The following is a 27,083-nucleotide window of genomic DNA, read 5'->3' as shown; positions in this document are numbered from 1 at the left end:
TAAGAACAGCCATACTGGTCAGACCAAATGCCCGGTTCCTCACAGGTAATGAGCAGACAAGGTAATCAAGTGATCCACCCAATTGCCCATTCCCAGCTTCTGGCAGAGGCTACAATCCCTGCCCAGCCCAGTTAATAGCTATCCATGGACCTATCCTAAAGGAACTGATCTTGTTTTTTTGTGAGCCCTGTCAGTCTTGGCCTTCAAAACATTTTCTGGCAGAGTTCCACACCATGTGTTGTATGAAGAAATACTTCCTTATTTTAAATCTGCTGCCTATTCATTTAGTGAGTCCTAAGAGTTGTGTTATGAGGAACAACACTGCTCCACCAAAGGAGTACTTGTAGCACCTTAGAGACTAACCAATACAGCTGTAGCTCACAAAGGCTTATGCTCAAATAAATTGGTTAGTCTTTAAGGTGCCACAAGTACTTCTTTTGTGCAAATACAGACTAACACAGCTGTTAGTCTGAAAACTGCTACACCAGTCATGATTTTATATATCTCTAACACATCCCCCTGAAGTCATCTGTCACAACTGAAAAGTCCCAGTCTTATTAATTGCGCCGAAGCCCTGAGCTCTTCCCTAATCATTTTGTTGCCCGTTTTGATATATAGGAATAGATATCTTGGAGCTGGGACGACCACATGAGCACGTAGTATTTGATGTAGATATACCCTGGATTTTATATAGAGACAATTTTTGTGTCTAATCTCCTTTCTAATGATTCCCAATGTTGTTATAGTCACACTTCAAGTGATTTCCTTTCTTCAGATCCATTTAATTGTGCTTACTCATGACCACCTGTTCCTTGAAGATATGCACTATCATGTGTTAGGTAGAGGACAAAAACCATTTCCTTATTATGAGTCTGCTTGTTTCTACTTCTACTCCAACACAGGGGAGCTACATAAAATCTCCCCCACAAGCTGCTGCCTGTGAGACAAAAAGTGAATTTTTTTAAATGAGTTGTGTGATTAGGAGACCTGAACAGCATATAGATGTTTTGGGTTCTTTTCGAGTGTTGAGTGAAAACGCATGTTAAATGAAATGAGACAATTTTTAAAATTAAGGTTTTATTATCAATCTTGAACAGCGTAGTCTATTTTGCTGACTCAACGGAAACAACTGAAGCACAAAAAACCCTCCGATATAAAGCTTTATGTACAGCACATATGTAGAGCTCTTAAATGTCTAAAGCTACTAGTTTAATTGAAGACATTAAACTAATCTTGAATTACCATTCACATGTTTGAATACACTGGGAACTAAAACGTTCAGGTGATTTTTTTTTTTTTTGAGTACAAAAAAAATAGAGATTAGCTTTAGTTATAAAGAGCTCTGCCCATATACACAAAACTATACACTTGACATCCACAAAAATGTGAGCAAGAAAGAAAAAGATTATCAAAAGACGATACATTTAATTCATACCCCGCTGTGGTCCATATCTACAAAGTTTTTTGTCCCTCCCCCACATCCAAACCCTTCCCCACAGAAAAACCACCACATACTTACCACAAGTTTTTAGCAAGTATGCTTTAAAAAAGGCCTTCAAGCATGTTACTTATATAGTTCAATTTCCACTGTCAACAGATCTGGACCTTGACCGAGACCTCTGCCGATCCACAGATGCTGGAGATTTTGATCTACTAGAAGAACCTCGTTTCTGGCTCTTCTCAGGCATTGGAGACCTACTAACTGAACGAGACTTGCTACGGCTCCTACTCCTGGACCTGGTGTAAGACTTGCGGCTTCGGGAACGAGAACGGCTGCGAGACCTGGATGAGCTCCTGCTACGGGAACGAGACCGGCTTCTGGACCTACTAATGAAGTTATACAAATCGATGTTATACTCCTATGTCAATACGTAGTAGCTAATAGCAATGTAAAATTCTGAATGCTTTGTCAAGGAGAAGAGTGTTCACAAGGAAATTTCAGTCTGTACTTCAGCATCATTTGGAGATTTAAAAAACAAACTCATACCTGTGTCTTTTGCTGCCTTCAATTAGTTTAATTTTCCTTCCATTGATTTCTTTGCCAGAGAGTTTTTCAATAGCATTCTTTAAGTCACTGTAAGAGGCAAACTCAACCACCCTTTAAAAAAGAAAAAAAACCACCATGATTCACATTAAGTGACAGGAATTACCTAGCCCATGTGACAGATCTTAAAGTATTGCTAGCTCATTCATGTCAGTAACTGAACAGCGAATTAATGTTTTTCTCCCTCAAATAGCACTCATTTGCTTTTGCTAAAATCCGATGGGGCTATGTTTCAACTCAAGCTGTGGGCACCCATTAAGAGTGCTGAAACTACATTCAGTATTTAGAAATATCTGAATCTAGTAATGAATGCTCAACAAGTTTGACAACAGTTCCAGATACTTACCCTTCATTTAGCTTAGGCCTGTGTGCATCTGCAAAGGTTACTTCCCCAGCTTGTCTCATGAAGTCTTTGAGATCCTAACACGAGACCAAATTTGTTATGCAAAGAAACAGAACTAATGTTTACATATATAAAAAAGGTAAGAACATGACTACTGAAAGAGAAGATGTTAGATAAAATTACAAACATGGCACTTGCCATACTTGTATTCTATCAAAATTGAAATATCTACATCAGGGCACGAAATAAATGAAAATAGCACATTTGCTTAAAGCAAAATGCTGATAGTTTTAACATTAAAAGAAAGTATTAGTCTATATATGGAGCTGAGTGCATATTACCTACATATTTTTGAAGTGTAAAAAGATACTGCAATAGAATAAGCCTTATGTTCATACAGAATGTTTACAATACACCAGTTATTTTGTGCCCCATATGTCATAAAAATATAGTTTACTTTACCTTCATTAAAATTTCCCTAGGCTAGCCAAGCAGCAAACTGCATTAAGCGATCGAAGATACCGTCATGATATATGCCCGACTGGCTCTTCGCCACCCATTTGAAGAACACTACCCAGTCGATGGAAGCCTTTAATCGCACAGCCCTCCCTATTAGCAGACTACTGACGGATGCAGACATTTTCTACTCTTGTGGAGTTACCAAGGACCACTTTACTGCGATCAGGATTCCAACGACCGACCACCTAATTTCGTATCTTTCAACTCTTTTCGACCAGGACCTCTTATTCGGAAGCGTTACAGGAGGAACAGCTCTCAACTTAAGGATCAGATCTCGTTAACTCTCTGGGATCGCTGCAAACTGGCACTTTAAGGAAGTGCATCGATTACGTCTAGACCAGCAAACACAGATCTAGAGGTGGCCAACTGCTACATTGTAGGAGCTGACTGGAAAAGTCAACCAGGCCCAACCAAGAGTGACCAAGACAACGATTAGGATAACCCACAGGCACTCCTCGTCATAAGGCCAACGACACAGATAGGCTGGCAAATAAAGGGTTTAATATGTGGTTAAAATTGATTTTGAACAAGAAAAAAATATATATATATTTATAAATTTCCTCAAATATTTACACTGAGTATTTACATATTACATTAATTTGAAAATACCTAAGTTATGTTATTTAAACTAACATTAATAATAATGTTTTCAAATATATTTTATTACAATATTTTTATTAAAATATAATTTTACATTACATACCTATTAAATGAAATCAAAATAGTTAATTATGTTTTAACAAACCTGCCAGCTGACTCGGGAAGACAGATTCTCTACTATCAGACGGTTTTCTGTTCGTACAGGTGGGGCATTTCTGTGTGGAAAATATTTAGTGTCATCTTCAGTATTTCAAGTTAAGGACACTACAATTTCACTAAGTTTTGCAAGACCAATGAAAAAAGATGGTCCAGGATTTAAAAATATAAGTTACAAAGTAACCTTCCATAAAATAAGCAGAACATGCCTATTTCATGTAGTAACTACCTTTGGCACTGCTATATCAATTGAAGTACGGGGGGGGGGTGTCAGTCAGATGGTAGTATGACACCCCCCCCCCGTATATATAACTGGATATGATATATAACTGGATCATATACATTAAGACTACTCAACTATACATACCTCCTGTCATTACGTGGACGGCGGCTACTAAAGCGATCAGAATATCGCCCTCTGCCTCTGCCACCTCTGGAACGGGCCCGTGCATGTTCAATTGTAACCCTGAAAGAAAACAGGACTCCATTTCACTTGTGTACCCTTTGTGACAAGCTTTTGTTAATGAGAAATACAAGAGAACGGATATTCACATTTTATATGGAGTATAAGTTTAAAATAAAGCTAGATGAGTAAATCAAACTGTTTTAAAGGTGCATATGAAACAGCATACTGGATGCTACTAGTATCAAGACATTTACCTCTCACTGCAGAGCTCCTTTCCATCCAGTTCATAGACTGCATCATCTGCATCCCTTGGATCCTCAAATTCCTAATTCATAAGAAAACACCATCTTTGACACTACATTTAATAGAAAAACATATGCAAACTGCCTAGTTATTAGACTACTACCGCCTTATAAAAGAAAGCATTAAAAGCAGCTCTCCAGTTTATGAAACTAAATCTTAGCCTACACTAGGAAATTAGGCTGGTATAACTTCACCACTGAGAGGTGTGAAAAATCTATACCTCTAAGCATGCAGTTAAACCAAGTTTAACCCCAGTGTAAGGAGGGCTAGGTTGACAGGAGACTGACCGACCTACCACCTTTTAGGGAGGTGGATTACCTACACTGACAGAAGCCCTGCAGTTGGCATAGATGGTATCGTCACTGAACCACTGCAGTGCTTTAAAATGTATACAAATCTTAAACTACAGCAAAAATTACTACAACACATTGCATTACTAGTAGAAATCTTAATTTTTAGACAAAAATTTTAATGGAAATGGAAGCTTACAGGCTGCATTCCAGCATGTTTACATTGCACCATAAACTCTCAACCCAGACAAGCAAAACCTGTTACCCCAACTTCCACCAACCCCAAATAAAAAGAAAAATTACATGTTTTATCCCACTACAACGGAAAGCAAACACGGACATAAATTAGGTCAGTCCTTACCCAAGGGATGAATCTGCCTATTTCACTCTCACCTATGAGGTAGAGCAGGTATATTTCAGAGACATTACAAGCTACTGAAGGCAGGCAACAACCTCTGCAGGGAGTTGAGTTTTGCGGCAACAGCTCTTACCACAAATCCGAAGCCCCTTTTCAGATCAATATCCCGGATGCGTCCGTATCCCTTGAAGAATCGCTCCACATCCTTCTCCCTGGCTGCAGGGTTCAGCCTCCCGATGAATACGCGGCAGCCGCTCATAGTGTTGTTAATCACGATTAAATCGGCTGTAAGAGAAGCAAGGCGACTATCAGCCGCGCCAGGCGCCAACTGCAGCGGTCACGGGGATCAGGGGCCCGACATCCCCCCACCTCAGTCAGCTTTTGTCCGCCTCTCCCCCGCCGCGCCCCGCAACGCCCACCCCACCCTCACTGCGCAGCCGCCAGCCCTGTGCCGCAGTCTAGAAACTCCGAGAACATCGCACCGGCGAGCCCCGCCCCTCCCGCTCAGCCCCAATGAGAACGAGCCAAGACAAACACCACCCCTCCCTGCACCAATGAGGACGAGCCAAGAGCGCTCCCGCCCCACGCTCGGGTGACTTTTCTGCGGAGCTCAGCGACCCGCACATGCGCAAAGAGTTCCCAAGTTAGAGGAGAAGGCAGTAGACGCCGCCATTTCCATGCCACAAAATGGCCGCCCGAGCCGCGCCCAACGAGAACAGCAACGATAAGCACCCCCGCCAAGGGACTAGCGCCCAGCTCCCAAAGGGTAGAATTAAGTAGCAGCGAGAAAGCGACAGCAGCACCAAGCCCTTCCCCCGCTTCACTCCCACAGACCGCCTCCCCGAGTAGCGCTGCTCCTCCTCCCCACCCCGGTCTTCCCCAGCCCCGTCCCGCGTTCCCCGCAATTTCCTGTCTCAGCTCCCTTCTCTCCTGTCCGTCGTGTGGCCCGCTAGCCCCTCGCCAACCTGCGCTACGATGGTCTCGCGGTGCGTGCCAAGGCCAGACGGGTGCGCGGGTTGGATGATCAGTAACTACTCGCCCGATCTTCCCCCTGCGGCGTCTAGCTCCCGACTGGCGAGTGCGCTGCGTAACTGCGCCACAAAATGGAGGCTGCTAGCACGTGACGTTGGCGTCACGTGACCCATCTCCGGCTCTCCCATGGGTGGAGAGGCGAGGGGGGGTGGGGCCCCTCGTGGCAGAGAGAAGCTAGGTCACCGGGTAGGCGGGGCTTGTCCAGGTGTCCCTGAGTCTCGCGATACGGGCCCGGCGCGGCCCTGGCTGTTAGTCGGGGGGCTGAGGCGCTGGGCACCGTAGAGCCGTGGGGCGGCGCCAGGCCCGCGGAGAGCAACTCGGGACGGGCACATCCAGTCCCCCCATTTCTTTACACCTCCCGTAGCGCCGGCCCGGTGCAGTGCCCACCCCACCCCCGGAGGCAGTTGCTGGGTCACGTGCGTTTTGACACCGTGACTCACTCCAGGGCCTGGAGGAGCCTGCGGGCTGGCCTGGGAGAGGCCGCTGGAGCGCGGCGGGGGCCCATCAATGCCAGCGCAGCCTCCGTATTCGTAGCGCGGTAGCGAGCCCGGGACTCCCCGCACGGTTGGCACATGAGTCAGGCGAAAATCTCCCCCTTTCCCAGCTTGGGGAAGCCCTCGCGGGTGGTGAAATCTTCCGGCTGCCCTGGGTCCTCCCTTTGTCATATTTCCCCGCTCCCAAACTTCCTGCCTCCAGGCTGGCCCCACTGCTGGTGGAGGAGAGAGAGTGGGGGGACGAGGTCATGTCTTCTTATTGGACCAACGTCTGTTCAATGCAGCATGGTGGCCCCACTGCTGGTGGAGGAGAGAGAGTGGGGGGACGAGGTCATATTTTCTTATTGGACCAACGTCTGTTCAATGCAGCATGGTGGTGAAGCTGCCGCTGACCAACTCATCAAATCCAGTGTTGTTCTAGCACACAAAGGTCAGGACCAGCCGGCACTTTAAAAAGAGCGTTTATTTCGCAAGATCCTTTACAGACATCAACAGTAACTTGAAGCTGTCTCTGTGTGTGTGTGCGCGCGCGAGAGAGAAAGGGCTGTAAAAAACTGGCCTGACATCATAAAGTCTGGAACAGAAAGGGTTAAACATTGCATCATTCAGGAAGCCATCTTGGGGCTGCGGTGGAATACAAACAACTCTGTTTTCATCATGCTTCCTAGCACAGCAGCGTACCTGAATCTGAAATAAGGTGCTAAGCTAATAGCAAGAAGGGTTAACAAAATATTGGCTATCTATCTAATGATATATCAATTAAGAACTGCACCTCTGTTGAGCATCTCATATTCAGGACCCTGACAGAAGTGAGCAGAGGCTTGCAGGAACTGAAAAGCAGTGTGCTCTTGCCCACCAGCTTATTAAAACAATAAAAATAGACCAGAGATCTAAATAATTAAGGTTAATTCAGAACCAAGCAAATAGTGACAGACTAAAGACATAGGCCAACTTCAGCCCTGATTTAGCTCCGTTGATTTTAGAGATTAATTTGGCCTAGGATTGTTTTATTTAGTTTGGTTCCAGAGGAAGGCTGCAGTCAAGATAACAAATGGCCTACTGGGTTCTAAAAGTGAAAGAAATCTGGGAGTTACAAAAATAATGCAGTTTGGTTGTTTCTTCTAATTTGAACTGAATTAATTGTGGGAGGGGGAGGAGGTTTTGGTGAGGGGATGTGAGAAGCTAAAATATGAAACTGCCATGATGAGATGGGCCCTTTAACTCTTGGATAAACCTTGAAAGATAGGAGTAAAAACTAAGACTACGTGGACATGTTAGGCAGAACTCACTTCTTTTTGATGGTGCTGGAAACAGAAGCAGAAACATGTTTGAATTCCCTGAAAAACATGTTTTTCTTCATTATTCCATCTTTTTCCTGTCTCTTCACATTCCTCTCTTTTGTTTGTTTTTCCATACCTTTCTTTCCTTCTTTTCTGCATTCCTGTTTTCCTCTGTTCATACTTTGTCCTTTTTCCCTAATCTCTGTGTACTAGACTCCATTGTTACCACTGGGGTACTTCCACTGGTGAAGTTCTTGTTTTAAAAGTGTTACTGAAATGCCAAAAATTAAAACACAGAATATAACCTTTGCACACTCTTTGAATTTTTCATGGTATTTGATGAAAAATGAATTGATACAGAGCATAGTATGTTTAAGAATCAATCCTGGCAATTTTTCACTGGATTTCCCACTTTTTTATTCATTTTGCAAGAAATCTAAAACCCTCTGCATTTATCCACATTGCCAGTCCTTTATCCACATTGCCAGTTCCTGTTTGGATTTCTGGTAAGTTAGATATAAATTGATAGTGTTTGTCTACAGAACATTTTATAACTCTTTAGCCATCGTAGAAAATATGTGCACAAAGCTAAACTTCTAGATTTTAATTTGATGAAAAATTTGCTGTGAGGTGGAGATCAAATGAGAAACTAACATCAGCTTAATCAAACTTGCTGTTTAGGGCAAACCTTAATAGGGAGCATAGTCTAAGAAAAAAGAGCAGCTCCAGAGACAAGGGGAAAAAACCTGCGAGCACGACTGCATGAAAACTGCCACCCAACTTCATAAAAACAAGCCAGCCTTGTTTAGTGCATGCTATTTTGGCAACCTCCTGGTTCCTTAATTGTCTCTGACAGCTGTCTTCAGTGGATGACTCATTCACACAAGTTTCAGTGAGGTTTAACCCAATGCATAACTAGGTTTAACTCAACCCATAATAATAGTGACCTCAGCAGCGTTAATGGAGAATAACTTCCCAAAGACATGGAATGTGTGACAGTTGATAAGCATATGAGGTCACTGTTCAGGTTTTGCCTTAGACTACAAGTTTGATGAAGTTAGGCGTATATAATGCTTTTTGGTATCTGTTGGAGATGGAAGCAAAGGGAATGTTGGGAGAGCATTATCAACGGTGTAATAGTAGTGAAGGTGGAAAGGAACGTGCAAAGCTTTCCCTTTAACACCTTAGAGTAAACACTGGAAAATTAGATCCACCTAACTATGTCTTTCAGGGTGTGAAAAATCCATACCCCTGGGTGACATAATTCATCCAACCTAAGACCCAGTGTAGATAGTGAATGCTAAGTTGATGGAACAATTTTTCCATTAACCTAGCTACCACCTCTCAGGGAGTTGAATTACCTACACTGACGGGAGAACCCCTCTCATTGGTGTAGGTAGTGTCTATACTGAGGTGCTACAGCACTGTAGCTCCAGCTGCACCACTAGCATTTCTAGTGTAGATAGTCCCTAAATTCTGTGCTTTTAAGGTTTTGGGTTGATAGACTGTGTCCTGCCACAGCCTTAACTATCTGTAGTTTTGTGTGCTAATTTTAGAGAAACGTTAAACACAGTACTAAAGTGATCATGCTTCCACTACACAGCCCAGACAAACTGTGTTTAAACTGTGGTTATGATTACAAGAACCATTTTTAAACCAGCTGGACTAATAAAACACTGTTACCATACAAATGTTAGCAAAGCAGAACTACTTGCATAGCGGAGAGGGACTTTCACATGCATAGGTGGTGTCTATTTTTATCTGTGCCCTCCAACACCCAAGGTCTTGTGTTCCGAAAAAAATCAAGATGCAATTTCCTATACAGTCTGAGCAGCATGGAATTGTGTCTTAGGGCTGGCCTACACACAGTTTTGGTATAGCTGGTATAACTATATTGGTTTAGAACTGATATATTTAAACCTGTTGGACAAACAAAACACTGTTACCATAACCATAACTTTTCTTGATGTCGGGTAGGCCGGTAGATGCATTCCTAGATGTTCAAGTTATAGAAGACACATCGGCTGCATCTGTTACAACCCACATCTTAGAGTTAAATGCTTGTCAGTTGGACCCCAAACAGATGGCTGCTTGTGCATTTGTTGGAGCTGCAAACTTTCTGGAAGATGTGGTGGAGTATAAGCTTTGCTCAGAGAAAAGTGTAACTCTGATCTCTCCTATACACACTGCAGAGGCCATCTACTCCAACTGGCACTAGTACGAGCTGCAGAATCTTCTGAAGACATTAAAAAAGCTATAAATTTAATGTCTTCATTATATTCTTTTTTCAGCAAGAGTCCAAAAAGACTGAATATCTTGGAAAATATAGAAGATACACTGGGACTGGAGTTCAAATTAGTCCAACCTGGGAAAACCCGCTGGCTTTCTCATGAGCGATCCTTGGCTGTTGTCTTAAAATTCCACCAGCCATTATTGCTGGCTTTGGAAAGTATCTACCAAGATGGAATGGATCTAAGTAGTGAGGCTGGTGGATTAGTTTTGCTACTACATTCAGAGAAGACTATTGCCATTCTCTCCCTCGTAAGTCTACTGTTGAAACCTCTTGGGTCATTAAACAATGCCATCCAGGCATCTACTACAACAGTAGTAGATCTTTGTCCAGCAATAGAAGTTACATTTGGATCAATCAGAGAGCTATCCATTGAAAAAGTACTGGAAGAAGCAAAAATTTCAGTCCAGAAGTTGACTAATGAAGGCATTTATAGAGGGATAGCTCAGGGGTTTGAGCATTAGCCTGCTAAAGCCAGGCTTGTGAGTTCAATCCTTGAGGGGGCCATTTAGGGATCTAGGGCAAAAATTGGGGATTGGTCCTGCTTTGAGCAGGGGGTTGGACTAGATGATCGGCTGAGGTCCCTTCCAACCCTGATATTCTATGATCTTAAAATAATCCTTAAGTGAAGAGGACAAGAAGTATTTAAGACAACTGAAAACATACACAGACTTACAGATGCCTGTCCCATAAAACACCAAAAGTTGAGTGGAGTGAGGCACTACCAGCAATGGGGCTGCCGTGTGCTCAGGACGGAATAGAGAATTTGAACACAGTGGAATATCATACAATGAATGAATGAATGATTTGACTTCAACTTCTTTTTTTATCATCACTAGTGGCTCGACCTGATCTTTGTGCTATGTCTCCTGGGATGAAAGAAGTAGGAATTCATCTCTTGCTACTTCCAGTCACAACAGCTACAATTGAGTGTTGTTTTTCATCATTGACTAGAATTTTGTGTTCTGAAAGTAGTCGCCTTCTGCCTGATCATGTGAATGAACTAATAAGCATATCAATTGAAGGAATGGAAGTACCGGACACACGAGAAGCCACCGAAGATGAACGCATTACATTCAAGAAATTCATTAACAGAGTTGTGCAAAATTATAACAAGAAACCAAGAAGGATGTAGGCATAGTGCTTCATAGAAGGCTTGAGTAGCCAACTTTAATTTGTGTGATTTTGAAACATGACTTAAATCTAATAAATGGTCATGAAACATTTTTTCAGTTTTTACTATGGTGCCATACAGCCCACCTTCACTCTCACGGTCTCACCCCTCATTGACCCTGACAACCCCCCCCCCCCCCAGGAAATTCAAACACCTCCCCCCACCCACCCCTAATTTCAATTCCTGGGGAATACACTGGTTAGGAGTTCTCTAATTTCATTGCACTGCAACCCCCTACTGACAGCAAAAATTACTGCACGACCCCAGGATGGGGGATCAGAAGCCTGAGCCTGCCCAAGTCCCACCACCCCGGGCAGGGGGATCAAAGCCGAAGCCCAAGGGCTTCAGCCCCAGGCTGGGGCCCTCTAACCTGAGCTTTGCCAACAAGGGCTTTGGCTCTGGTGTCAGATGGTGGGGCTCGGGCTTCAGCCCCTGCCCCTGGGCCCAGTAAGTCTAATGCCAGCCCTGGTAACCCCATTAAAACAGTTGCAACCCACTTTGGGGTCCCTACCCACAGTTTGAGAACCTCTGGTGTAGGAATTTGTGAAGCATCTTGGCAGAGCTATGAAAGGCAATCTGGGGGGCTAACATCAATGTGTATGATCAAAGGAAAGAGGTGCATATGTACCCTGAGAGATTCAGTATGCCTTATTTCAGAACTGTGGTGTATAGGTATTGTCAGTAGCAGGGTACAGGGGTCTTGTTGCCATGGGGATTGTCAGACATTAGGTGAGAGATGAGTGTGATCTGTGGGATTAATGAATGGTAAGTGAATGTATAGTGTTAAATGGCATCCTGGGCAAAAGGGTGAAAGGGTTGTAAAATGAAATAGGTGTGGAGTTCTTTTTATGGTGTAGGCTTCGTGTTTGAGTGTAGGGCAGATACAGTTAGCCCAGGGGTGGGCAAACTTTTTGGCCTGAGGGCCACATCTGCGAATAGAAATTGTATGGCGGGCCATGAATGCACACAAAATTGGGCTTGGGGTACGGGAGGTGGTGAGGACTCTGGCGGGGGGTGAGGAGTTTGGGGTGTAGGAGGGTGAGTCTCTCCAGCCCTTGATAATGTTATTCTATGATCTTCTCCAAGTTTGTCTGGATTTTAGATTTAAGAACAGCACTATTGATATACAAAAATAAATACTGGTTTGCTTTGAATACATGGTGTCAAGGCTGATTTCCCCACTCTGGCACTTTGAGTGCAGAAGGTGGGGGCCCTCAAGGATTCTAAAAATTATACTGGTCACTCCAGTCTTGTATTAAACTCCCAAGGTTACAGCTTTTTCCTGAGCTTGGATGGGTAGATGCTGCCACCACCCAAGTGCAAAAACCCCTTTGAGAACCCAGGAAGGCGCACTTGGGAATTTCTTCCTGTGGGGTACCCTCAAGCCCTTTCACCCCCTACCCCTCCGGAAAGAGCTGACAAAGAAAACCAGCTGTTGCCACCAGCTAATTAAACAACATATGCACAAGCCTCTTAGGACACAAAAATCCAGTCCTGCCCCATTCCAACTCCTTCCCCAAATCCCTGCCCCAGCCCTGCCTTTTCTCCCCCCCCCCCCGATCACGCCATGTTCCCGCTCCTCCCCCCGCTCCCAGAGTGTGCTAATGCTGCCAAACAGCTGTTGGTGGCGGCTGGACAGGAAGTCCTGGGAGGTAGGCGGAGGAGAAGGGACACAGCGTGCTCAAGGGAGGGGGAGGAGGTGGGGTAGGGGGTAAGGGTAGCTTGGCTGCCAGTGGGTGCAAAGCACCCACAAGTCTTTCCCTGTGGGTGCTCCAGCTCCAGAGCACCCTCGGAGTCGGTGCCTATGCTACCAGCTTTGACTGCTTTTCTTGAGGGAAAACTGTGAATTCATGTTACCAGGCAGATCTGACAAAACTGCCAATCTGTACTGTGCTGCTAACATAGGTATAAAAATGGGCTCCTTCTCTAGTTAAAGGGAGATACATGAACCCTACCCTCAGACATCTGAAAGATTAAAAAATATGTACTATGTCACTAGGCACTGGGACACTATTTGACATGGGGAAGAATAGCTTCCCCTAGTAAAAAACTACGGGAATCCATATTAATGGTTTAACATACAGTAGTAAACTCAGATAAACTGGAGCATTGTAGAGGATTACTGCATTTCTTTAAAAGGTGACTTGTAAAGGGGGAAAAAAGGTGATTTGGGTTGGGAGGGTGATTTTTCCTGTTTATTTTTACATTAGGGGAAGGGAGGATGGTACTGTGGTTAAATAATTGAACTGGGACTCAAGAGACCTGGGTGTTGTGAGGATAAAATCCATTAGATATTTCAAAGCACTCAGATACTATGGTATCTAGTATGCAGGAGGATAGAGAGAGAGAAGAAATATACTGTGGTCTACCTTGCAAGACTAACTGGAGAATAAGTGAAATGAGATCATCTATAGGACCAAGATGGTGGAAGCTGTGTTAATGAGAGTGAAATATATATTTCATCCAGTTATTTAAGACTCTCTTTTGTTTAAATGTATTTAACTTCAATAGCTAAATAAGATTAAATTGCTAATGGGCAAAGGGTCCTTTTGTTAAAGCTTCAGCAACTTTACTCTTTTAAGAGCTCACAGAGAACATGTTGTGAGGCACAAAGGCAGACCTTACATTCCTGATATTTCTAAGGTAAAAGATATTTTAAAAACCATTTTTTCATGCCTTCATTATATAAAATAAAACAGAAAAAAACCAAAACAACAAAAAGACAAGTTCAGTTCTTTAGCAATCTTTTGCTGGTCCCACATAAGAGTTATTTAGGGTTATGGATCCTAACAGCTACATTTTCTTGATATACATATTTTTTGAAAATAAAAATAAAAACATTAGAATTTTGGCTGCTCAAAATTAAAAGGCAGTAGCAAAAGTTGCCCAAAAGGGTTGCCAGTCCCCATCTGTTGAGTTTATATCTTCTTCTTGTAAAGAATGGCTCAGAGTTGTCTGGCAAAACAAATAGGGCAGGGCTGGTTCTGCCATACAGGGCAGTACAGGTAATTGCTCACAACAGCAAAATAATGTATTTGCACTATATATTGCACAGCTCTGGCATTCACTGGGCAGACTGTCATGTCTAAGTTAATGACACAAACTATACACTAGATGAACTGTCAAAGTCAACAACAAAGTAGGTGCGGTAATATCTTTTATTGGACCAACTTCTGTTGGTGAGAGAGACAAGCTTTTGAGCTTCACAGAACTCATCTTCAAAGAGGGCTTGTCTCTTTCACCAACAGAAGTTAGTCCAATAAAAAAAATATTACCTCACCCATCTTGTCTCTCTAATATCCTGAGACCAACACAGCTACAACTACAATGCAAAAGTGAACACTGCTAAGACAACTCCTTGTCAGACTGAGCAAGGAAGCAAGTTCCAGAGATGAGGACCTCTGCTGAGAATCTCCTTCCCCAACCCCAGATGAACAAGTTTTATGAGTTGGCTCAAATGCCCCAACTTATCTCGTGTACTGTGTTAAAACATAAGGCGATAAGGGATCTCACAAGTCTTGTTTCCACGGGACTCTTTTCTTAGGATTTCCCACTGTTGCTATCACCACTACAGCTCCACTGAACTTAGCAGAGGTCAAGGTGGGAGATCTAGTTTACCCTATAGCCACTGATATTTTAACAGGTGTGTCTTCTAGAAATTCTTTGAACTGGGCTAGAGGTCACAGTGATTAAAATACTAGCAGCTAATGGCGCTACTCTTGTACTTCCGCCATTGCTAGTACCAGTAAAGTCTCCCCAAAATAGCAATGGAGGGTACGTCTACACAGGAACTAGACACACACAGCTGGTCTGTGCTAGCCAATTCGGACTTGCAGGGCTCAGCTGCGGGGTTGTTTCATTGCTGTGTAGACTTCTGGGCACAGGGTGGAGCCCAGGGTCTAGGACCCTGTGGGATGGGTGTAGACATAGAATCATAGAACTTGAAGGGACCTCGAGAGGTCATCTAGACAGTCCCCTGCACTCGTGGCAGGACTAATTATCTAGACCATTCCTGACAGGCGTTTGTCTAACGTCCTCTTAAAAATCTCCAGTGATGGAGGTTCCACAACCTCCGTAGGCAATTTATTCCAGTGCTTAACCACCCTGACAGGAAGTTTTTCCTAATGCACAATCTAAACCTCCCCTGCTGTAATTTAAGCCCATTGCTTCTTGTCCTATCCTCAGAGGTTAAGAAAAACTATTTTTCTTCCTCCTCCTTGTAACAACGTTTTACATATTTGAAAACTGTTGTCATATCTCCTCTTTTCCAGACTAAACAAACCCAGTTTTTTCAGTTTTCCCTCATAGGTCATGTTTTCCAGACCTTTAGTCATTTTTGTCACTCTTCTCTGGACTCTCTCCCATTTGTCCACATGCTTCCTGAAATGTGGCACCCAGGACTGGACACAATACTCCAGTTGAGGCCTAATCAGCATGGAGTAGAGCGGAAGAATTACTGCTCATGTCTTGCTTACAACACTTCTGCTTATACATCTCAGAAGGATGTTTGCTTTCTTTTGCAACAGCGTTTCACTGTTGACTCATATTTAGCTTGTGGTCCACTATAACCCCCAGATCCCTTTCCGCAGTACTCCTTCTTAGGCAGTCATTTTCCATGTAGTATGTGTGCAGCTGATTGTTTCTTCCTAAATGGAGTACTTTGCATTTGTCGTTATTGAATTTCATCCTATTTGCGTCAAACCATTTCTCCAGTTTGTTCAGATCATTCTGAATGTTAATCCTATCCTGCAGAGCACTTGCAACGCTTCCCGGCTTCGTATTGTCCACAAACTTTATAAGTGTACTCTGTATGCCATTACCTAGATCATTGATAAAGATATTGAACAGAACCGGACCCAGAACTGATTCCTCTGGGACCCCACTCGTTATGCCCTTCCAGCCTGTCTGTGAACCACTGCTAAATACTCTCTGGGAATGGTTTTCCAGCCAGTTTTGCACCCACGTTATAGTCGCTCCATCTAGGTTGCATTTCCCTTGTTTATTTATGATAAGGCCATGTGGGACAGTATCAAAAGCCATACTAAAATCAAGATCATACCACATCTACCGCTTCCCCCCATCCACAAGGCTTGTTACCCTGTCAAAGAAATTGGTTTGTCACAATTTGTTTTTCACAAATCCATGCTGACTGTTACTTATCACCTTATTATCTTCTAGATGTTTGCAAATTGATTGCTTAATTATTTGCTCCATTATCTTTCCGGGTACAGAAGTTAAGCTGACTGGTCTGTAATTCCCTGGGTTGTCCTTATTTCCCTTTTTATAGATGGGCGCTATATTTGCCCTTTTCCAGTCTTCTGGAATCTCTCCCGTCTTCCATGACTTTTCAAAGATAATTGCTCAGATATCTCCTCAGTGAGCTCCTTGAGTATTCTAGGATGCATTTCATCAGGCCCTGGTGATTTGAAGATATCTAATTTATCCAAGTAATTTTTAACTTGTTCTATTTTAGCCTCTTCTGATCCTACCTCATTTTCACTGGCATTCACTATGTTAGACATCCAATCGCCACCAACCTTCTTGGTGAAAATTGAAACAAATAATTCATTAAGCACCTCTGCCATTTTCACATTTTCTGTTGTTATTTTTCCCCCCTCATTGACTAATGGGCCTACCGTGTCCTTGGTCTTGCTCTTCTAATGTATTTCTGGAATGTTTTCTTGTTACCCTTTATGTATCTAGCTAGTTTGATCTCGTTTTGTGCCTTGGCCTTTCTAATTTTGTGCCTACGTACGTGTGTTATTTGTTTATATTCATCCTTTGTAATTTGACCTAGTTTCCACTTTTTGTAGGACTTTTTTGATTTTTAGATCATTGAAGATCTCCTGTTTAAGCCAGGATGGCCTCTTGCTATACTTCCTATCTTTCCTACGCAGTGGGATAGTTTGCTCTTATGCCCTTAATAATGTGTCTTTGAGAAACTGCCAACTGTCTTCCATTGGTTTGCCCTTTAATGTTAAGAATGTTTAGGCTAGACAGCTCCTGTGAAGCCCTATGGTGGGCAGATGCTTGAAGTATCTGGTTTTGATAGACGCGAGGTCTTTGGTTCCCTTTACACCTTTTCAACACTTGTATAGCATGTTATGCAAACAGTGTATTTGGAACACACAGCCAGATTCTCAGCACTCCTTGTGCCTGCTTTGTACTGCTCATTAACATTAGAATCTTAATTCTGTTCCCATAGAGATGCCACACTTCTATCACTTCCTCCTTCCATCACATTTTCCCCTTCCCATGGGAGCAGAGTTAAAGTTGTTTTCCAGAACTTTTGTTTATATTTAATGCATTTGTTTTGATATTGAAAGAATGATTTTTGGAGTGTCTAACATTTCATTGCACCCCTTGATCTGCCCAACCAAAAAAACCCCCCTAAACATTACGTGACAACATATAAAACCTAGGTAATTTTTTCATTAGGTCTTGTGAGAGGCAGTTTTCAATGTCAGCTGTTTTTTTTTAATTTGTCTGTTACTTTGATTAAGTATTCAAACAATTTCTCCTTCTGTCCCTGCCAAAATGCTTTCTTTGTCTAGGGGAAATTTTGCATAGTTTCATGTTTAACTGATTAACACAGTGTTTAAGTAATGTGCAAAGGTGAAGTTTGTGGTAGTGCTGGGAACAGAGGTCTAACCTGTATAACCGATATCTCATCCACTGGGGCATAGTGCTTTGATATAGATGACTTTAAATCTTTATACTTTATTAGACCAAGTTTAATGGGGCTAATGCTGATACCTCTTTGAGATGTATAGGTGAAAGAACACTAGGTACATTTTTCAGTAGGTTATGTGGTTGAGGCAAAGGCTATGGAACTGCAGACACAGGGTTCTTGTTTCAGCTCTCCACTTGGGTATGGTTTATCTAATAATCTAGTCATCTGAAGTCATGGTTTTGTTACACTGTTCACCATTTCCTGTAATGTCTGACAAATCTCCATGATAAAGCCACCAGATCAGTTGTCTGTGAGGATGACAGCTCTGTACTGCAACCCAGGTCCTTCTCCTGCAACTGTTCTCTCATACACAGCAGAAATGTTTTTGTTTTGTGTTACAGCCAGCCATTGATAGTCTCTTGCAGCCCATTTTGGGCAAGGTCATCTCAGAACCTTAAAAACAGGGATGCCCAAACACTGCCCCCATAAAAACCACCATGGCCATTTACCAAGAGGAGCTGCACTTAATTTACCTAAAATTCACCTACAGAGCAGTTTTCAGCCACCCTCATCTTTAATAATACTGAGAGAAGACCTACAAGGCTGCTGGGCCCAGCTTGCACTGCTTCAGTTTAGGTCAACATTAAGGATTGCAGGCTGGAACTGGTTCTGGTAGCTCCATTGACCCCATCTCCACACTTAAAATGAGACTGGGACATGACTGTTGTGTTCTGTATTACTCTGTGGGCCATGCTTTTGCCTAAGCTACACATTGGCCTCCCAAACTCCTGTTCTGCTGGGCTGTGAAATGAATTTATCATAGGTCACCTGACTTGCCAATCAAAATTGTAAACATATCCCTCCCATTCCTCGCTTTCTCTGTGGACAACATTCCTTTTGAACAGGAGATGGTGCTATTTAATCACAGTGGCTTCTCTGTCAGAGGTTTTTCTATTCTCAACCAACACAATATAAATAGAATCACTAAATCGGGGATTACTAGCCTCATTAAAGTTAGGGAGACCTCAGAAGGATCTGTTGGTAACTCCTGGTCCTGATTAGAATAGCTTAATAACTAATTCAGAATGGCAGTGAAGTGAAAGTCCTTCCAATATCAGAGCTCTTCAGTAATAGCTTGTCCTATGCAGGCTGCTTTTAACTTTCTTGCACTGATTTCCAAGGAAGTATGTTCTGGTTAATAATCTACCATTCTCTAGGCTGCCTCTGCCCCCTGCTTTTTCTCATTTGCTAGCTCTTCCACCTTCTCTTGCATAGCATGGGTGGTGATGCATAAGCCTCTGGGCTAATGAGTCATGTTTCACAAGACATTTTGGCTAATATAATTAGGCGTTCAAGGATCAGATATTTTCAGTAATCATCTCATGGTACAGTAGTAATAGATAATCTACCTTCAGGTCTGGATTTACTATGCATGATAAGGAGGACTAGGTGATTTAAGTGAGTGGTAATGAGCTAGAACCATTTACCTCTTGGTCACCAGTCCAACAGTTAACATCTGGAAATGAATGAACTGGGGAGGAGGGTGTGGGTGTGTCTCAGCAAAGAGGTCAAAGACCAAACAGATCTGGTAATTGAGCTATCATTTTTGTAAGAGGGCCACTCAGTGCAACAAAAATAAGTCTATGCACTGTACTGCAGGCTGGTAACTCACTACTTGGTTTAACTGAATCACAATAGGAAAACTTCCATTGATTAAACATGTAGTAAGGGAGGGGTGGAGCATGGATCAATCCCATAATACACTGGGTAGCCCAGTTAACCCTATCATGAGCACTTTACTACCATCTGCTTGTCCTCCTGGTGCCCTTGCCAGGGCACGGTTGAGCACAGCAGATGTGGCCAAGGCACAGTACAGTGTTGGGGAAGCTGATCCAGCTGCAGTCATCAAAAGTTTTTATTGTGATGGTTTTTAATTATCACTAGAAATGCAAAACAAAGAAATTACCACCAGCAGAGGTGAGGTAACCCTGGCCTTCAACCTCTTGTAATATTATCCAGGGGGTTAATATCCCGACAGATACTGGCATTCCCCTCACAGTGCACCATGGCTGGGGGTAATGCATCGTGATCTGAACATTTTTTTTCAACTATGATTGGTGAGATGTGACTGATTTGTCTCATCAAAAGCAAATGAAGATTCCCACCATAGAATGACTCTGAATGCACAACAGAGGTGGTAAACTGGGGTGGAGGCAAGAGAGACAAGGTCTGCGTGAGGAAGGGAGAAATTGATTCAGTCACTGTGACCTATTCAGTCTTTGGCCTCTCTGCCAAGACTGCCAACAAGAGGGAGAACTGTGGTGGTGGGTTTTCTACCGTGAACCCCAGGCCATCAGAACCAGAACTGTGATGATAAACTCACACCCCAACTAGTCAACAAGTGATGAGAACTTTTGATCCTTATTGAAGTGGGGAAAATTCAGAAAGTCCCAGCACCAAGTGTTGGCACTGCCCAGATGCCCACATTCAGCAGTTGCTACATTTTATACCATTTTGGGAAAGTCTTAATTTTGCTACCAAAATGCTGCAAGTGGGAAGATTCCAAGCTGTTTAGTTCAACGCTCCTGGATGGCTCTCTAGAGGCTCCAACTCTTCCTGAGGCTCCGTTGACCTTTCCGGAACTACAGAGAAGAGGGATTCTTTTCCAAATAGGAACCTGTAATGGTCTCATCTCAAGCTGGGAGAGGATCATTCAGCCCAGAGGCAGGATAGCACAGTAGTAATTTGGAAGCTGTGTAGCGAGGTGTTGCATTCATTAACCTACTTGCACTATGAATAGAGCGATAATATCTCAAGCTGCCATCCATCTCACCCCCATATGTGATACACCCTGGATTTGGACGTAATTGAAATCATTGGAGCAACAGTTGTGCATTATTAACAACTCACTGTATGCATGTTATTTAGTGATGGAAGCATGATTCCATCATGGTTAAAGCACAGGCCTTGGCTGCAAGGGTATAGGAGGGCTTTCAGAAGAACTGTGTTCTTTTTGGCTCTGCCAGACTTCCTGTATGACCTCGAGCAAGACATTTAACCTCTCTGTGCCTTGCTTTCCCATGTATAAAATGGAGATAATACTTACCTTCCCGATGGGATGTTGCAAAGATGAATTCATGACTTTGCAAAGTGCTTGGAGATTTTGGAATAGAAGGCACTGTAGAAGTGCAAAGTGTTCTTATTAATACACAGAATGATTCTTTTTACAGTTTGGCAGAGGCAGCAATACGTGGCTCCAGATTGGGATTAATTGTGGGGAGGGATAGTTCAGTGGTTTGAGCATTGGCCTGCTAAACCCAGGGTTGTGAGTTCAATTCTTGAGGGGACCATTTGGGATCTGGGGCAAAAATTGGGGATTGGTCCTGCTTTGAGCAGGGGGTTGGACTAGATGACCTCCTGAGGTCCCTTCCAACCCTGGTATTCTATGATTTGGGATGTAGGAAGGTGCTAACATCTCAGAAACCATCCTGATGAGACTTCAGCCCCAATTGTTGTAAATCTCTTGAGAGCAGCTGTTATTGTGCAGTTTCTGCCCTCCTGGCCAGACATCTTGTGGGAACAGAGAACAGTTGTTTTTGCAAGACTGCTGTCACACACGAACCACAGCTAAAATGTTCATTCCTACAGTTTGGGAACTAAAACAAAACCCAAACTGCAGGGAGAGGATGAGCTCTAGGGAATTAGAACTGAAACCCACCTCCAACCCCTCACCCCTTTTATTCTCATCTCCCAAATTCAAGTGTCCTGGTTTTGGGTCTATGTCAAGTTGTTTGTTAGGACAGGCAAATTCTGAGTAACCAAACTCCCATGGTCTGAGAGGGCTGTGAAATGAGAGGTTTGTTTCCCTGAGCATGCAGCATTCATGTCTGACCTCTGAGTGATTTAGGTGATCAGGGTTTACCTGTATTATTTTGTTAAGACTTTACACAAACAAACAGCTCCAAAAATAGGCAGGGAGCTGAGCTCCTTTAAGGGAAGAGCTGCCTTTCAGGCCCAGCCCACGTGTGCAGCCTGATTAAGAAGCATACAGAGGGGAACTGGAAAAGCTGGCTGTGCGTGACTGAACGCCTCTGCTGGAACCTGTGGCTTCTCCTCAGCCCAGGCAGTTTCACAGATTGCAATTTACACATGAAAGAAAGTCAAGCATTGAAAGCCAGCCCATTATGCCCATCCTTTTCCTCTGTCCCACATCCTTCCTTTGGAGCCCTTTGTTGTCCTACACTGATATTAGGGGGTGCATTTACAGGTAACTGACTCCAATGGAAGGGATGTAGGAATATAACCCCAATTACAGCATATAGAGTTAGTGATAGCAGTGGGTGAAATGCTGCTGAGAGCCCTTTTGCTGCAGAGCTTCGTCTCCCAGTGACTCATGAAGTGACTGCTCTGTGCCAATTTGCACTGTGTCCTCCTCACAGCCATAACCAGCTCCCAAGGCTGCTCACCTGCTGGTGCTCTGAGACTGCCCCATTGCCCCTTACGTGTCATTTCCAGCCGGCTGGTGATTCTCTTGTCCAGCACAAGCTCTGCCTGGCTGTCAGGCAGCTGCTTGAATCGTTGCCCAAAATGACCCGCCCTCGTTCTGGGCCTCTGGATTTACGGCCTATGCAGCTTGGCGCCCTCCCTTTGCATGGTCACCCCGGCTCCCATGGTCCAGGTTGGGGACAGGAAGAGCATGTCTCTCCCACCTGGCAGGTCACCCACACCACACTTCAGATTTATGAGCTGGGAACCTTGTCCTCCCAGTTGCCATGGAAACACAGCTTGCCAAGCAGGGCTGAGAAGAACAGAGCAGGCTGGTGAGTTTCCCCTTCACCATCCCCACTTCCCGCTTGGCCTGGCCACCCTGCACTGTGCCAGCAGCGGCCACCGTCCCGCCACCAGGGAGCATGCACGAGAGTTACCAGGCGGTGTAACAGGATCAGCAGGGGAGGGCGGGAGAGAACTTGAGGGCGTTAAGTCTTTTCACACTGGATGGAATCCCACCCCCAGGAACTGCGCTGTATGAACACAGAACAAGACAGTCCCTGCCCCAAAGCGGTTGCAATCTACTAGAAGACAAGCGGCAGCAGATGGGTACAGACAGGAGTACCAGGGAACCATGAGTCTTTGTGCCACATTGACCTGGTGGAGGGAACCTAGACCCTTCGTGCCCTTGGATCCTGGGTTTTGTTGTGAATGCAGCTTCAGGCCTGCAACTCTGAGGATCCTGTGCTTTGTGATGTGGGACAGTCTGGGCTCTTCGCGGCCCAGGCTCCTGTGGCTTGTCAGACTGGACGAAGGCATGGTCTTTCGTGCCCTGGGGCCCTGTGCTGGGCTCCTGTGTAGACTGATGTTGTCTGAGCTCTTCAGCTCCATTGTCCGCTCTTTGGGCTCATGGCGTGTTGTCCAGTTTGGGTGTTTGAAATGTCAGGAACGTGGCTTGAGCTAGTCACTGTCATTCCAGGATGAAATGGGATGAAGCTGAAGAGGCCCGCATAGTGCCCCAGGGCTCAGGGCAGAGAGAGATTGCATTAACAGTGTGACAGCATATTTTGCTTCATATAATTCCCAGCTAACAACAGTTGGTGATGCCTTCCAGTGACAAAGCCACCACCGAGCTCTAGTGATCCCTTCTGCTGATCCCCAGGGCATTGCCCTGGAAGGTTTTCATTAACAGACCCTCTTCCTAATATAAAGCAAGCTCTGTGCTCAATGCCCTCGAACACAAAACCATTAGCCCCAATGAACATACCAGTGTGGGGGTGGGGGTTGTTTCCATATCCTAGGGTAGCCCCAACGGTGGGTCAGAGGCTGTGAGGGAACTGAGGATTCATGGGAGATTCCAAGGAGTGGGAAAGGTGTGACCTATTGGAGGGCAAACTGGTGGGCGGGAGCTGGAATCTGTTGGAAGGCATGATGGGGTTGCTGCGCTCAGCAAGGCCAGTGCTGATGTGCACTTGTTACAGGATTCACGCAGACAGTTACGATGGAGTGGATGTACTGGTGGTTTTGTATCGGTGGATAATCCACACACACCAAAATGCCATCCCTAGGGTTTGGGCAGTACACTGAAATGCCTGGCTTAACGCCGGGTGAACTAGGAGGGTGTCTTGTTTGTGTGTGTCTGTTCCCTCTTTTGAGCAGGTTTCCTCAAACCAATTGCATGGCAGGGGCATTTTTGTCTGGCTGCCTCTGCAAACTAAACTCCTCCTTTGAGCATTGACTTTTGAGGTGCCTAGTACTCCAGACTTTTCTCTCCCCACTGCAGCCCAGCTAAGTCAAGCTTTTCTGCATATGGCCCTCACTTGCTACAGGCACAAACCCAAAATGACAAATTGTTTCCGATACATTTAGCAGATAAAAGCTGCAGAACGCCGCATATTTCCGGCTGCAAGAGCTGCTGCCAGCAGCAAGCAGCCATAGCCCTGTAAATCTGTACCCAGAAGGCATCAACCCCACCCACCCGTCTGACACAAGAATGCCCACAGATGCTGTGGGAGTCAGGGAAAGGATCCTCCATGTCAGAACATCAAGTGTTACAGCATCAATGTGGTGTCCGGAAGTTATGTTTGAGAATGCATTGTGGTAAATAAGCAGAGATGTCACCTCTTCTTCCCACTTAACCCTTCTTCCTATGCTGGGATTTGGGATGCAGAAAAATCCATGACAAAAATTATCACTCTATAGAAACTATCTTTCTGTAGTGAATAAATTTATATTATTGTTTTATTTTAACCAGTGTGTTTGGATTAGAGTGTGGGGGAAACTCCATTTGGGATGTCAAAGTTGGTGCATTATCATTTTCCTTTGATGAAATGATGATCTATGAGCTTGTACTGTTCAGAACTGAGCAGTACAAGATGCATATTTGGGGGTACAAGACTGGGACTAGGACTTTGCGCGTGTCACCCTGTATGTAATTCACAAGTGGCTGGTCAGAGTGCTCATGTATTTATCTGAGAGTGAATTTGCATGCTGAAAGCTGCGTGAGCAGGCCAAGAGTGGCTGTTCTGACAGCAAAGAAGTGTAAAAGGCACCCCAGGCTAGAGAGTTAAGGAGACACAGCTGTTCAACAGTCCAGATTGTACCCGGGGGAATGTCACAAAGCCAAAACCTTTGATGGTCTCCATTTCTGTGGTTTCTGAATTTTTTTCCCTCCTCACGTCTGTTTTGTATTTTCGCATAGATCAAAGGATGCAAGACCTCAGACTACCATAATATAGGTTACTGAGGCAAGGATCGTGATTCCTGGAAACACCATTGATATTTGCAGGATTGAGAAATCCCAAATCTTACCCTGGCCAAGAGAATCCACTGGTCAGACAGGCAGCTGCCCAGCAAAGTTCAGCTTGGGTATGTATCCAGTATGGTTTCAAGTCTCATTTTTTGGTCTGGGATGGTTGAATCATTTTGGAGATTTCAGGGAAGTTCAGGTAAGCACCTGCGAGGGAGTCTTACCTAGATTACCAGGAGACTGTGCTCACTGCCTCAATTTCCCCTTGCTGGTAGCCCCTCCAGCTAAACCAGAAACTCCTCCCTCTCTTGGGTAACAAAATTTCAAGGACAAATGTGGAAGAGGAGCCCACAAAACCCATCTCTGGAGAGTCCATAGGCTTTTAGCTTCTCAGTCCAGGGGAAGTGGAGAAGAGCTTTTCTCCCCCCTGTGCTGTAGTTGTGGCCCTGAAGAAGGAAGCAATTGCCTGCATCAGTTGTTCAAGTCACCTTGTTCAGGGGCTCCCCATGCCAACAGTTTCAAAATGCCTCCCTTTCCAGCCTTCCATTCTTTAGCTGGCTCTCAGTCCAGGTCAAGATGGAGAGACCATTCCTTCCCCAAATGCCCCGGACTGCAGGCTGAAAGCTTATATACAGCTGGCTCCCTTCCCAGAATTCCTGGAGAGTCTCTAACTCTCATGGTCCTTTGGGCCACAAGTCCCAGAATCCTTCTGTTCTTAGTTTCTACCCAGAACAGGGCAGAGCTGGTCCTGCAACCTGTCTTAAAGTGGCAACATGCCCTAAGACAGGGTGTCACACCGCCAGTCCTTACTCTGGGACTCAATCAGATCTGCATATCCCCTAGTATTCTGCCTGCATTTCAGAATGCCTTTCCAATATCTCCTCCTGTTGTCCGACTGCTATCTCCAGTTCAGGATCTCAGCAGATGAGAGAATTTCTGGAGGAAAGGTAAGCTCATCCTTCTCGCTACCAAACCCACCATTGTCCATGACCCTGATGCTTTCTCTGTCCCTGAGACTTGCAACCTTGTCGTTTGTTCAGCTCTTCTTTATCCTTCCCCTCCAAATCCTCTCTCCCTGCATCGGCACGAACATCCTCCCTTTCCTTCATCCCAACTGCTAAACCCTTAGCGTCTGGTTTATTGGAACCCCCTCCTCCTCTCAACTCTCCCCATTCCAGTCTATCGAAACCTTGCAGTAATTACTGCTCTTTGCACTGAAATAGTGCCTAGAGGGTCTAGCTCCCCTGTGCTAGTCACTAGAGAAACTTTAAAATAACCACTCTGCTGCTACTCCAAACACGCCACCATCCTCAAGTACTTCCTGTCCCCTTCCGCCACATGTAAGCACAACCTCATCCCCCAAACTCTGACCCGCTCCAACCTGCTTACATCTCACCCAGATTTCTTCCAGTCCTACTTTATGCAAAACGCTCTGCCTGTCTCCCCTTTTCTCTTTTCCCAGATTTGGGCCTTTTGTGTTGTCCTTTGTATCTTGGAAAAGGCAGCCAATCACACCAAGTGTCTTTCCTCCATTGCTGGATTGTCACTGCTTCCTGTTCTTGTGCCACAGTTTTTAATGGGTTTTGATCTGCTAATTTAGGATGTAGAAGCTCCCTAGGCTCCTAACCCAGTGTTCCCATGCAGTTGTAAATTGCATGAACACACATGATGCTAAAGCAATTAATAGTAGAGGGAAGCAAAGTGCCTTGTTCGAGATCATGCAGCAAGTTAGTAAATCAGATGGGATTAGAGCAGGGCATCCTCGTGCAGGATCAGAACTCTACACCACATGGCATATGCGGAAAGCAAATAGGGATGGGTATATATAATAACTGCACCAGACAATGGCCCTGGAGTTTGTCTCAGGAAATCTAGGCCCCCTCC

General features: G+C 44.4%; 1 protein-coding gene and 1 long non-coding RNA gene across 5 annotated transcripts; one reads left to right on the top strand and one right to left on the bottom strand.

The window, feature by feature from the left end:
* Positions 1 to 1,060: 1,060 nt before the first annotated feature.
* Positions 1,061 to 6,143, bottom strand: SRSF5 (serine and arginine rich splicing factor 5). Of its 3 annotated transcripts, none has more exons than XM_048853172.1 (8): positions 5,985 to 6,143; positions 5,153 to 5,304; positions 4,323 to 4,393; positions 4,030 to 4,128; positions 3,652 to 3,721; positions 2,391 to 2,464; positions 1,988 to 2,098; positions 1,061 to 1,827 (listed from the first exon to the last, which is right to left on the bottom strand). In XM_048853172.1, exons 2-8 carry the CDS (start codon positions 5,276 to 5,278, stop codon positions 1,578 to 1,580), a joined length of 801 nt encoding a protein of 266 aa, XP_048709129.1. In that variant the 5' UTR covers positions 5,279 to 5,304; positions 5,985 to 6,143; the 3' UTR covers positions 1,061 to 1,577. The 3 variants fall into 3 exon arrangements, 2 of the variants coding, with proteins under 2 accessions (XP_048709129.1, XP_048709130.1); XM_048853173.1 differs by having other exon boundaries at positions 1,061 to 1,824; XR_012668951.1 differs by lacking the exon at positions 1,061 to 1,827 and having other exon boundaries at positions 1,995 to 2,098; positions 2,391 to 3,389.
* A 122-nt stretch (positions 6,144 to 6,265) lies between these two features.
* On the top strand, positions 6,266 to 11,341 carry LOC125638024 (uncharacterized). 2 transcript variants are annotated; one of them, XR_012668952.1, is made up of 2 exons: positions 6,266 to 8,331; positions 10,117 to 11,341. It is a non-coding gene; the product is annotated as an uncharacterized LOC125638024 (long non-coding RNA). The 2 variants fall into 2 exon arrangements; XR_007357130.2 differs by having other exon boundaries at positions 9,803 to 11,341.
* Positions 11,342 to 27,083: the final 15,742 nt, after the last annotated feature.

This window comes from Caretta caretta, chromosome 6 (genome assembly GCF_965140235.1).
Source record: "Caretta caretta isolate rCarCar2 chromosome 6, rCarCar1.hap1, whole genome shotgun sequence".
Lineage (NCBI taxonomy): Eukaryota > Metazoa > Chordata > Testudines > Cheloniidae > Caretta > Caretta caretta.
This window is presented reverse-complemented; position numbering and strand designations above follow the sequence as displayed.